Here is a 10591-nt window from a genome sequence, read left to right as displayed (position 1 = left end):
TGATTAACTTATTTATATCATAATCTTAATATTGACAAATGCATGTAAATCAGCAGAAAGTGTTCTTTCCAACTCGATCCCCTTTCCTCTGTTTTTGAATATAAGGTCATGATAACTAGGTGCTCTTTTCTATTTCTGCAAAAGTTTTGGATAATTTTAATGGAGGCAAAGTTAAATACCACTATATATATATACACGTTCTGAATTAATCTCATCTCACATATATCATTCATGATTCAACTACTACAGTACGTAGTTTGTAGTTTATGTGAGGTGTCAAAAACCAAAGAAAGACTTGCTTATTGAATGGTGCAGGATGATTAATGTTAATTGTGAAGGATAAGAAGATGTTTCAAAGAAGTGAAGGGAATCTACTGCATAACGCACCCAAACTTTCATTTTCCACAGGGCAATAATTAGTTTATCCTTTTAAGAATTATTCCCTCCATTCAAATTTTATGTAATGTTACCTTTTTATTACTCCATTTAAAAAAAGGGTATATTTTTATATTTAAAAATAATATAACTTTAAACTTCACATTTTATCCTTAGAAGCTTTTGGAATAGCAAACACAAGTGTTATTGTTGGGTTTTTTCTAAAGGGTGTGAAAGGAAAATAAAAGAGGCACCTCTTGAATTGCACCTCTTCATCTTACCCTTTCATTGTCAAAAAAATTTAGAGGGTTGGCCTCTCTTCTATATATTAATGTTGCATTGTTATTTACCAACAGAAAACTTAAAAATGTCAAGTGTGATTTGCTCCGTTTGTTGAATTCGCTGAAGTTCTCACTATTAGAAATTCGACAAAAACCGACCAAGGTCGACCGACCAAGGTCGACCGACCAACTTTGGTCGGTAAAAAAACCGGCCAAAGTTTGGTCGGTTTTTTAAAATATTTTATTTTTTAATTATTTTTTACGACCAACTTTGGTCGGTTTTCTTTAGCACAAGAATGCAGGAAACTATTTTTGAGTCATGCGAAATTTATTTTTCAAGAAACCGACCAACTTTGGTCGGTTTTTCAATTAAAATAAATAAAAATTAATATTAAAAACGACCAAAATTGGTCAGTCAATTTGGCCGGTGATTTTATTTTTAATAAAATCGACCAACTTTGATCGGTTATTTTCGTGCGAAAATACAATTAAAGAGTATAAATCAAATAAAAGACAGTCTTAAAATAAAATGCACCAATGGTCTAGTGGTAGAATAGTATCCTGCCACAGTGTAGACCCCTGTTCGATTCCCAGATGGTGAATCTTTTGATTACATAATTAAAATACCGACCAACTTTGGTCAGTTTTTTTTGCATTTTGTTTTTTGAATTTAATTGACCGACCAAAGTTGGTCGGTCGGTATGCCTTTCCGACCTCTAAAATACCGTCCACATGTAAATGGTCGCATTTTGGACGGTTATTGGTCATTACCGACCAAAGTTGGTCGGTATTTTTGGTTGGTTTTTACCGGATTTATAGCAGTGTCTGTAATTTCGATTGCCAGTATTGTAGAATAGTTTTTCCGTTCTATCATGGGAGAAAGTAATCCATAACCTAGGACAACAGCTAGGGGATTAAATTCCTCAAGGACACACAGGCAACTTGTGGGCTCGAAAATTATTTTATGTTTAGTTTTATTGAACTAATATTTCTTTACTTCTCTGATTGTCTGGTTTCAAACACAGTAATACTAAATATAATATCATGTTAAGGTCACAAATTTCAAAAGACTACATGCTAATAGATATTATGGCATATTTAAGATCACACTTTCAAATATATTTTTTTTTTCTTAAAATCTATATACTAAATCAAATTATTTCATATAAATTGAGTAAGCACGATTTGGAGGGCAAAAGGCAGGTATATATAATAACTTCATATATAAGATGTCTTAACAAACATAATCTTTGTGGACATGCACTAATTAATCAGGTTTAATTAAATTCATAAACTTTAATTCAAATGTTTTATTTCAAGCGATACAAGAAATATTTTCTTTCATGTTCTACCAATAAGGAATAACTTGACTTCTTTTTTCTTCTCAATCACTAATTATAACTATTATATTTCTCTATATATATTATTATGTCAACATCTAACAACTGATCAATCAGTAGCAGCAGCAGCATGTTTTAGGATCCATCAGTAGCATGCAGCAGCAGCAGCATGTGCTTCACTGTTTCGGTGTTTGCTTTATTCCTTTTGTTTTTCGGTCGGCAAAAGAGCACTTAACCCTCTCCCTTTCTCTTACGCCACTGGCATACACACTGATGTTGGCGAGTCCGTTTATTCTCACAATATGAATTTAAATATGATAATGTAATGGTTTTAGACTTAATTACCTCCTGTTTCCTTTTAGTTACTTTCAAATTATAGCTACTAATTAAATACTACATATACAAATATCCATTAATAAAATATTAGTTCCACATATATTTAGTAAATTCACAAATTACGTCAAATGACACAGTTAATATTCATTTCTCAGAAAATTACATTGTATAACTAGGTTAATTTTTTTTTATATATATACTATATGTTAAATTTTCTTTAGCGTCTTCGTATGTTTACTTTTATTATAAATTAACACCGTTTAGCGAAATTTCTAACTGTGCCGATACCCTTGTGGCAAGGTGTTTCCCCCATTGCACGAGGCTGTTGGGGCCAAGAGCCCGAGGGAACATGGTTAAATGAGCTTTTTTTGGTTCAACAAATATGGCCCCACTTGCTTTGTCTAGCCTGCAACAATGGTGCATTTCTTCTTTTCCATTTTCCTCGCTTTGTCGTTTTGGACTTTTCTTTTCTTTTCCTGTTGGGTTTGCTAGTCGCATGCATTCATCTGAACATCAAAGCCATACACATTGCCTTTTTTTCCATCCCTTTTTTTTCCTCGTTTAAAAGATGTTTAATCTGATCAAGCTTCCTCCCCCCCCCCCCCATGTCATTAATTAGTTAGTTGATATTATGAGTAAATTATTCTGCGTCTATTTACTCCTAAAAAGATATTTGTTACGACAAGAACAATTATTACTATCATCAGTCCTGAGTAAGTTAGAGCTCGATAGAGATTCATATGTCAGTATCAATTGTAGAGACCTTCTAGGGCTAGAGAAATTAAAATTTTATAATATGGGATTGAGATGAGCTTGAAAGAAGCGACATGAATAGTAAGGATTTACATAGCGTTACTTGCTTAAGATTGAGGTGTAATAACAATAGTAGTTGTTTGTATATTTATAAAAAAATTATGTATCTATTTGCAGTTATTAACACATATTACTGTTTCATATTTTTTTTTCCCGGTTTACATATTATTAAATTTGAAACTCGCAGGCAACCCCATGTAACATCTTGCGTGAAAAATCATAGTACGCTGGAGTAACAATTTTGGACCTAAATCAAGAACAAGGACGAAATTACGAAGTGGAATCTGTCTTTATTTGATTATGAAATTACGTGCCACGAGGCAAAAACAATTTTCCCTTAATGATATGCTTGATAGGTACAAATTACATGCAATTGGCAAGAACCTGTAATTGCGACTGCATGATTCAGAACCACATGATTAAAGGTTCTAAATTAAAGATCTGCAATTTGTAAAGGTCAGATATTGAATACAAATATTACATAATGCCAGAATAAATCGACAAGGCATAAGACTCCTGTTTGCTCATTTGAAAATTACTCGACTACTATAACATGTCCTAGAGAAAATTCAAGCTATAATATTAATATGGAAAATAACAATAAACAACGGAAGAATTTAGGTTTGAGGCAACTAAAAAATACTCTTCAAAAAGTGACAATATTTATTCCATCTCATTCGCAAGATTGTTGTGGCTTGAAGCCTTGAATACAAATAATTTTTTAAATATGATAAGCCTTCTGAATTTTTACACTAGAGAAAAAATGGAAAAATTATTGTTAGGACAGCAAGAAATATCAACTTAATCTTTAAGTGTAGAATCTTGGACAATAAATAATGCTTGGAAATAATTGTAAAAGGAAGATGTTCCTGTAATAGAGTTAAGGTTGAAGTGTGCATTAAGATAAGATCAATTGTATTTATTTATTAAAAACATAGCTTTTCATCTTAAGACGCATTTTTTCATTCAAGAACGATTTATTTATTATCTATACAATTTCAAGCATTTAACTTCTTTACTCTAGAAAATTGTAGTGAAAATATAAGCACAAAATATCGTACGTAATGAATCTAAACCTAACACCTATGTCGTTGGACTCCTTTTCCTTTTTGACTCTCTACCATTTGCTTACTAGAAAAAATAAGAAGAGCTTTAAGTGAAAAATTTGCTCTTGCTGCAATGCTCTGCCAATGACCTTAAACCTTGTTGCATTATTCATATTGGAATGAACATTGACAACATTTACACTGTTTGCAGGGGTAAAGAGGAAACTGCTTTTATATTTTTATTTACTGTCTTATTGCTACATGTTACTGGCAAAACTGCAGCTCCAATTTTGACCCTCAGAATACTATAGACATCCATTGGCTAGATTGACCGAAGAACTTGCATCTCTCTACCTGTAGAATTTGGATCTCCAATTGCAGGACTGCCTCACTTGTCATTGCCTCATCCCCGTTCACTCTTGTTGCGTATGTACGTATATATCATTCCAAGACATGCAGCACTTGATCTTCTTATGTTCAGGCATATGGAACTTTGGCTCTCTTGGAATGGTGGGATCTTTTGTTGACCTAATATAAACCAACAAATTTCCTATTTAGAAGTAATGCTTAATTAAAGCTTGTATATTCCTATTAGAAGCAGCAAACTTCTGTAAGGTACATACATAAAGTAAAGTTGGACACTGATTACCTTCTAGGAATGAAAGGTCTGTCAAAGTAGGGCATTGGTTGAGCTTTTGGAACAAGTTCCTTCCTCAGCCTCCTAATTTCTTCTTCCTCGGCCATCTAGAAAAAGTAATAAAAAAACAATATAACAAGCATGTAAGTGCAAAAAACCGTATAAGTAATTTCATCCCAGAAAATTTGCTTGGCTCACCTTCTGTAGTCTCTCTCTTTCCATCTTGTATTGTTCAATAAGGCTCAATTTTTCTGCCACCTGAACCATGGAGAAACCACGAACATAAGGTACTGTGCCTCTAAACGAGTAACAAAAGAGTCATGCAAAGACAGCCATTTAGGGCCAGAAGTGCCTGCTCGGGTCCCGTCCTCTATATGAGTAACGAAAGAGTAATGAAAGAGTCATGCAAGCATTTCACATGCTTTCCTAATGAAACATAACGTCGAACAAGATTTAAGAAACTAGCACTTTCACTAAGAAATTTTCTTGGGTCCTCACTCCTCTTATTGGTGCACTTGCTTTGAGAATCTCTTTACAAGGACATACATAACATTACATGTTTCATAAGAAATATTCTCGATGAGAAAGAAAATCCAGATATTCATAATAGCAATTTGTACGAAATTAAGGCTGTCCTTTCACTGAGCGAAATTTATTTAGTTTAATGATAGACCGAAGTCAAGAAACAATAAACAAAGTTTACCTGATGATCAAAATCAGCACGTTCAACTGCCCTAATGTCACTGTGCAGCACCAGATCAACTGGCCTTGTGCTCTCTTTTACAGGAGGCTTTGGCAAAAACTGAGAAGTTGAAAACAGAGTAATACAGTTTTCGTTTCGTAACAGGCTGAAGTATAATCCCAAGTGCAAAAGATTTATGCATAGTGAGAGAGGTAATAACATGAACTTCAATAACATTTTGCTTTAATTTCTCTTTGATTTTGGTTCAAAGGAGTCCAGTCTCCAAAATACGAGATCAACAACGTGCCCTTTTAAAGTTCCCGGCATAGTTAATTTTGATAAGTTTTACATCAATCCATTCACATCGAAATTCCTTAATGGTTGGAAATGATAATAGTGAAAAGCTTACGCTACCTCTGGCTCATCTGTTGTCCATGGAAGGCCTTGTGCAATTGGTATCCGCTGTTTCTCCTCTTCCTCTGCCATTTGTTGCACCTTCTTTAAAAACTCTTCCTCCTTACATTTTCCCCTTTCCTGCAGCAATAGCCAATCTAAGTAACTCCTTAAGTAAACTGGTAAATGGCTAAATTGGATTCGACATGACATCCTAAACTGAAAAAGCAGATGCTGATGCATCTCAATGCTGAAGGAACACAATTAACTAGTGGATCAAAGATTAGGTCCCAGTATTAGTGATCAGGGAACAATAACCATTACAAATATCAACAGAGGAATTTCAACAACTACTACTATGCCTCAACCCCAAGCAAGTGGGTGTCAGCTCTATGAATCCTCGACAGAAGCCCATATACCAATTAGTTTCTCGAACACTAGAAGTTCACTACATTTTCTACTAGCATATAAATCTCTCACAAGATTCAAAAAGTCCTAGCCAAAATTGGAGCTAAAGAAAACGTACTAACATAACTAAAACTTAATCTCAACTTATTGTTATCACCTATATAGATCTTTTTCTTCCGTTGTGCACTATTTAACAACCAATATTCTGATTTTCTTTTAGCCATAGGATTAAATCCATTTTTCAGTGTCCACTCCGTGTATATCTATCTGCGGTAGCAGCTAGCGCATCTCAACCAAATATATTGCAACTGCATATTTGCTCATAGTTGCACAAGAAGCAATCATTTAACCAAGACTGGATCAAGAAAACACACAACTCACGAACCTCAGTTCTAAGTTTGAAGGGCTTTTGGGAGGTCGCTCTATGCTGCGTTCTCTTCCGGTTTCTTCTAGCAAATGTGCCTGATGATTCAGCGCCCTGCAGCATCAAGAATGAAAATAAGAGCATAGAGATCAACATGATTTCCTCTTCATCTAACAATGATTGATAATAAAAATATTCTTACATTGTGTCTGCCCCTTCGACCACCACCTGAAGTCCTGCTTGAAATACTGAAGCTATGAAAAGAAAACATGATCTATTTTCAGCACTCAAATGAGGAATAAATGCACAACCAACAAGCAAAAGTTACATCTCAATCCTAAACTAATAGGAATCAGTTATATAAATCCACAAAATACAAGCTCAGTTAAAGGAAGAGGGTTGCAATAGGTTGACAACTAACTTAAAGTTTCAAAAACTAACCTTCCGTGGCTGCTATCCAATGAGGAGGCACGACGCGAATCCAAGCCTAAACTCTTAGAGGTGAGGAAAAAATCCGATGGACAGAACGAAGAAGAAGACACTTGTGTCTCGGGAATATTGGGAGGCTGTAAGCCAGGCAATGCCCAGTTCTGTTCCTTGCAACAATCTTCTGCTACAGTTTCATCTTTTTCCCCTTTCTCCTCCTCGCACTCTTTTGTTTTTGGCATCGAAAGAAGTTTCTCGAAAGCCTTAACTAAATGCAACACTTTTCCTGATTCAGGTACACTTTGTCTAGCTTCTTCCAACAATCTTTCCCTTCTCCTTTTTATTGTCCCACTACTCATTTCACCCAACCCCACGTCTTCCTTTGCTCTTTCTGCCAATTCATCTGTTACACAACAATCACCCAATTCAACTAATTCAGCCTCGGAAATTGAAACAGGAATTGTAACCTCCTCGTCTACTTTCACGTTCAGTTTTTGAGTCAATGACTCGTTACTCATTCCTTCTCCATTGCCAATTTCAGCACTATTTTCCTTATCGAAATTCTCGATTTCACTTTCTTTGTGTTCATTTCCACCGCGATTCATGAAAAACTCTTCTTGAGAAGCCCTGAGGCTCTCATATGCAACACAAAGGCACTTCTTTTTCTCACCACCACCAGCCTTATTACACTTACAACAAGGCACCGCAGGATTCATATTATCACTATTACACTTGTTCTTCTTAGCGATCACAAACTTCCTTTGACGAATTTTGTTTTTGGGAGAAGGCGAAGCCAATTGATTTGCGTTAGGGTTTTTGGATACTGAATTTTGAGGTTTCTTCGCCGATTTTGCCATTGATGGTGATTTAGAAGATTTTGACAAACAAGGACTGTGTTGTTCCACATTGGGGTTCAAATTCTCTGAATTTTTGGAGCATTTTTTAGGCGTAAGCCTAGTGGATTTGCCGTTTGAATCCATCAAAAGAGCAATGTGATTGTTGCTTAAGAGTTGATCAGAGTTAGGGTTTTTGTCGTATTGCTGATTGGCTAGGGTTTTTTTCTGCTTGTTGCATTCAGTGATCACAGGGAAGGGAGAAAAAAGATGAATCGGTGAGCTTTAGTCGCTTCTGGATTTTGTAACGGCTAGTTTTTTTGGTGGGCTTGGTTTTGGAGCGTTGGATTAGCTTTTTAAAATAGTTTTGCAAATTGAACCATTTACCTCTTAATTAATTTAACTGATTGGGAAGGTAGGATGGTACGAGGTTGTGGTTATGGCTAATTAGCCATGATCATGTTTATTCCGTCACAAAAAAAAATACCACTTTTTATCCCATGTGTCAAAGGAAAAAAAACAAAAATAGGACACCATCCTCAATTCTTCACTGTATAAATTCCTCAATTATGATAATGAAAAAACTTACTGAATTATTTGTCCTCAATAAGATAATTCATATATATAAAGTTTATTTAAAGACACTTATCATGCAACAATACAAGTGTCGTGCAGCTAGGCGAAACAACCCGAATGTTGCACCCTAGATGGCGAAAGTCCAGTAGCCGAAAGCATCACTATCTTAGGCTCTGACCGCGTGCCTATTGAAGAATGAGTCGGCGGCTCATAGGCAGTGGCTTGTTTAAGAGAACCCAACGGAGCCGTAGCGAAAGCGAGTCACCCCTATTTCGCTGTCCAGGGAGCTGTTGACTAATGACCTAAAAAATGCGTGACGTTTGGGAAGCATGAGCAACCCTTCGCGCACGAGATAGCAATGACAGGAAATTGACCGGTCGGAGTCGAGTGATCTCAGGGGTTTAGGGGTACGAATATATTTTCTTGATAATGACATCACTTTAATCATTTCTCGCACAAGCTGTTGAGCTTTCGGATAATTTGAAGTATCGTAGTTAAATAGCCATAATGACATATTGTTGAAGATTTGCTTCAGTTACTGGTGTAATTTTTTAACATAATAAGCTGCTTAGTTTTAGGATGAATCTACTTTTTAAAATTCAAAATTTCTGTTAAATATTTTTGGTTTGTTGAGATGTTTTAGCTTTTTTGAATTCTTGTTAGATTTTCTGCAAATTATACTTTCAAATTGGCTATTTAAAGTTCTCTATGTTTAATAAAAAATAGAGACATTTTCAATCAATACTTTAAATATTTTTTGCTGCCACATCATTTAAAAAAACTAATAGTGGTATCAAGAGCATCATTGCTCTTACGGGATTGTGAGTTCTTTCGAAGAACCATTTTCAAATTATTTTTAACCAATATCAAATTTAAACTCTTTTTCAAACATGGCAAGCAACAGTCTCTCTTTGAATACCCTACAAACTTTCACCAGTGAAAACTATCAAATTTGGTCAGTGAAAATGAAATCATATCTTGAAGCCTATGATCTTTGGGAAGTTGCAATGGAAGATAGACTATTACAACTGCTCCCTGCAAATCCTATGCTTGCCTAAATTAAAAACCATTCAGAAGAGAAAATCAAAAAATATAAAGTAAAATTGTGATTCAAAATTCAGTTGCAGAATCAATTTTTTCTAAAATATAATGTAAACAAAAGAAGCTTGGGAAAAGCTTAAAAAGGAGTACCAAAAAATACCTGTTGTTTTATTTTCCAATTATTTTAAAATTTACTTCAGTTACTGTTGCAATTCTTTAACATAATAAGTTGCTTAGTTTTAGGATGAATTTACTTTTTAAAATTTAAATTTCTGTTAGATTTTTCTGGTTTGTTGAGATATTTTACCTTTTTTGAATTCCTATTATGCAAAATTTCTGTAGATTATGTTTTCAAGTTGGCTATTTAAAGCCCTCTATATTTAATAAAAAAAGTAGAATCATTTTCAATCAATATTTTAAATCGTTTTTTGCTGCCCCGTTATTTTTTAAAAAAACCAACACAGATGATCGGTGACAGGTCATTGGAGCCCCACGTTATCGTTATGGCTAATTATCTCTTTAAGACACACTCCCATTTTTGTCGTTAGGTTTGTCCTTATGGGTATTTACAACTCAATCATTCCATGGTACTTTGTTTCATGTTCATCCTTGTCTAAACTTGTAGGTGTTCCAATTGATTTGGCATCGTTCATCCCAAACTTTTGAATTAATTACTTCGTATACTTGGCTTGGCAGATAAATATCCCATTTTCTGGAGTCCAAGAAAGAATGTCAGCTCTCCTAATAATTAGCCGCTCCTTGCCAACATTACTCCAGCTCGTTTTACCTCTTACTAATTCATTTTCATTTTTAAACATATACCTCCTTTTTTCACTTTAAGGTTATCAACTTGCTGTCCCTTCATTCCTCCACGAAGAGTATGCTTACTCTTTTGAAACGTTGTTTAGTCTTTGAACTCCTCAGCTAGGTTGGAAATTGTTTCCTTATGCATACCAGGTCTCAAATGCACCTTTCGAATTCAGTCTTTCTTGCGGTCTTTTGTGTCTTTGGTGAGTTTATAGAATTCCTTACTTGATTAG

The 10591-nt window shown here is 34.8% G+C and overlaps 1 protein-coding gene across 2 annotated transcripts; it reads right to left on the bottom strand.

The window, feature by feature from the left end:
* Nucleotides 1-4336: 4336 nt before the first annotated feature.
* Nucleotides 4337-8277, bottom strand: LOC107809864 (microtubule-destabilizing protein 60). 2 transcript variants are annotated; one of them, XM_075249599.1, is made up of 8 exons: nt 7117-8277; nt 6878-6923; nt 6697-6789; nt 5925-6044; nt 5532-5630; nt 5027-5086; nt 4841-4935; nt 4337-4719 (listed from the first exon to the last, which is right to left on the bottom strand). In XM_075249599.1, exons 1-8 carry the CDS (start codon nt 8079-8081, stop codon nt 4605-4607), a joined length of 1593 nt encoding a protein of 530 aa, XP_075105700.1. In that variant the 5' UTR covers nt 8082-8277; the 3' UTR covers nt 4337-4604. The 2 variants fall into 2 exon arrangements, with proteins under 2 accessions (XP_075105700.1, XP_016490043.1); XM_016634557.2 differs by having other exon boundaries at nt 6878-6929; nt 7117-8276.
* Between the last annotated feature and the right edge of the window lie 2314 nt (nt 8278-10591).

Source organism: Nicotiana tabacum, chromosome 3 (genome assembly GCF_000715075.1).
Source record: "Nicotiana tabacum cultivar K326 chromosome 3, ASM71507v2, whole genome shotgun sequence".
Lineage (NCBI taxonomy): Eukaryota > Viridiplantae > Streptophyta > Magnoliopsida > Solanales > Solanaceae > Nicotiana > Nicotiana tabacum.
This window is presented reverse-complemented; position numbering and strand designations above follow the sequence as displayed.

What these genes read in the sequence shown, in the direction of transcription:
- LOC107809864 (XM_016634557.2), bottom strand. Translation starts at nt 8,081, where the DNA reads ATGGATTCAAACGGCAAATCCACTAGGCTTACGCCTAAAAAATGCTCC. An exon ending in AAAGAGAGAGACTACAGAAG is followed by an intron (nt 4,936 to 5,026) that starts GTGAGCCAAGCA and finishes TACTTTTTCTAG; the next exon opens with ATGGCCGAGGAAGAAGAAAT. An exon ending in AGACCTTTCATTCCTAGAAG is followed by an intron (nt 4,720 to 4,840) that starts GTAATCAGTGTC and finishes GGTTTATATTAG; the next exon opens with GTCAACAAAAGATCCCACCA.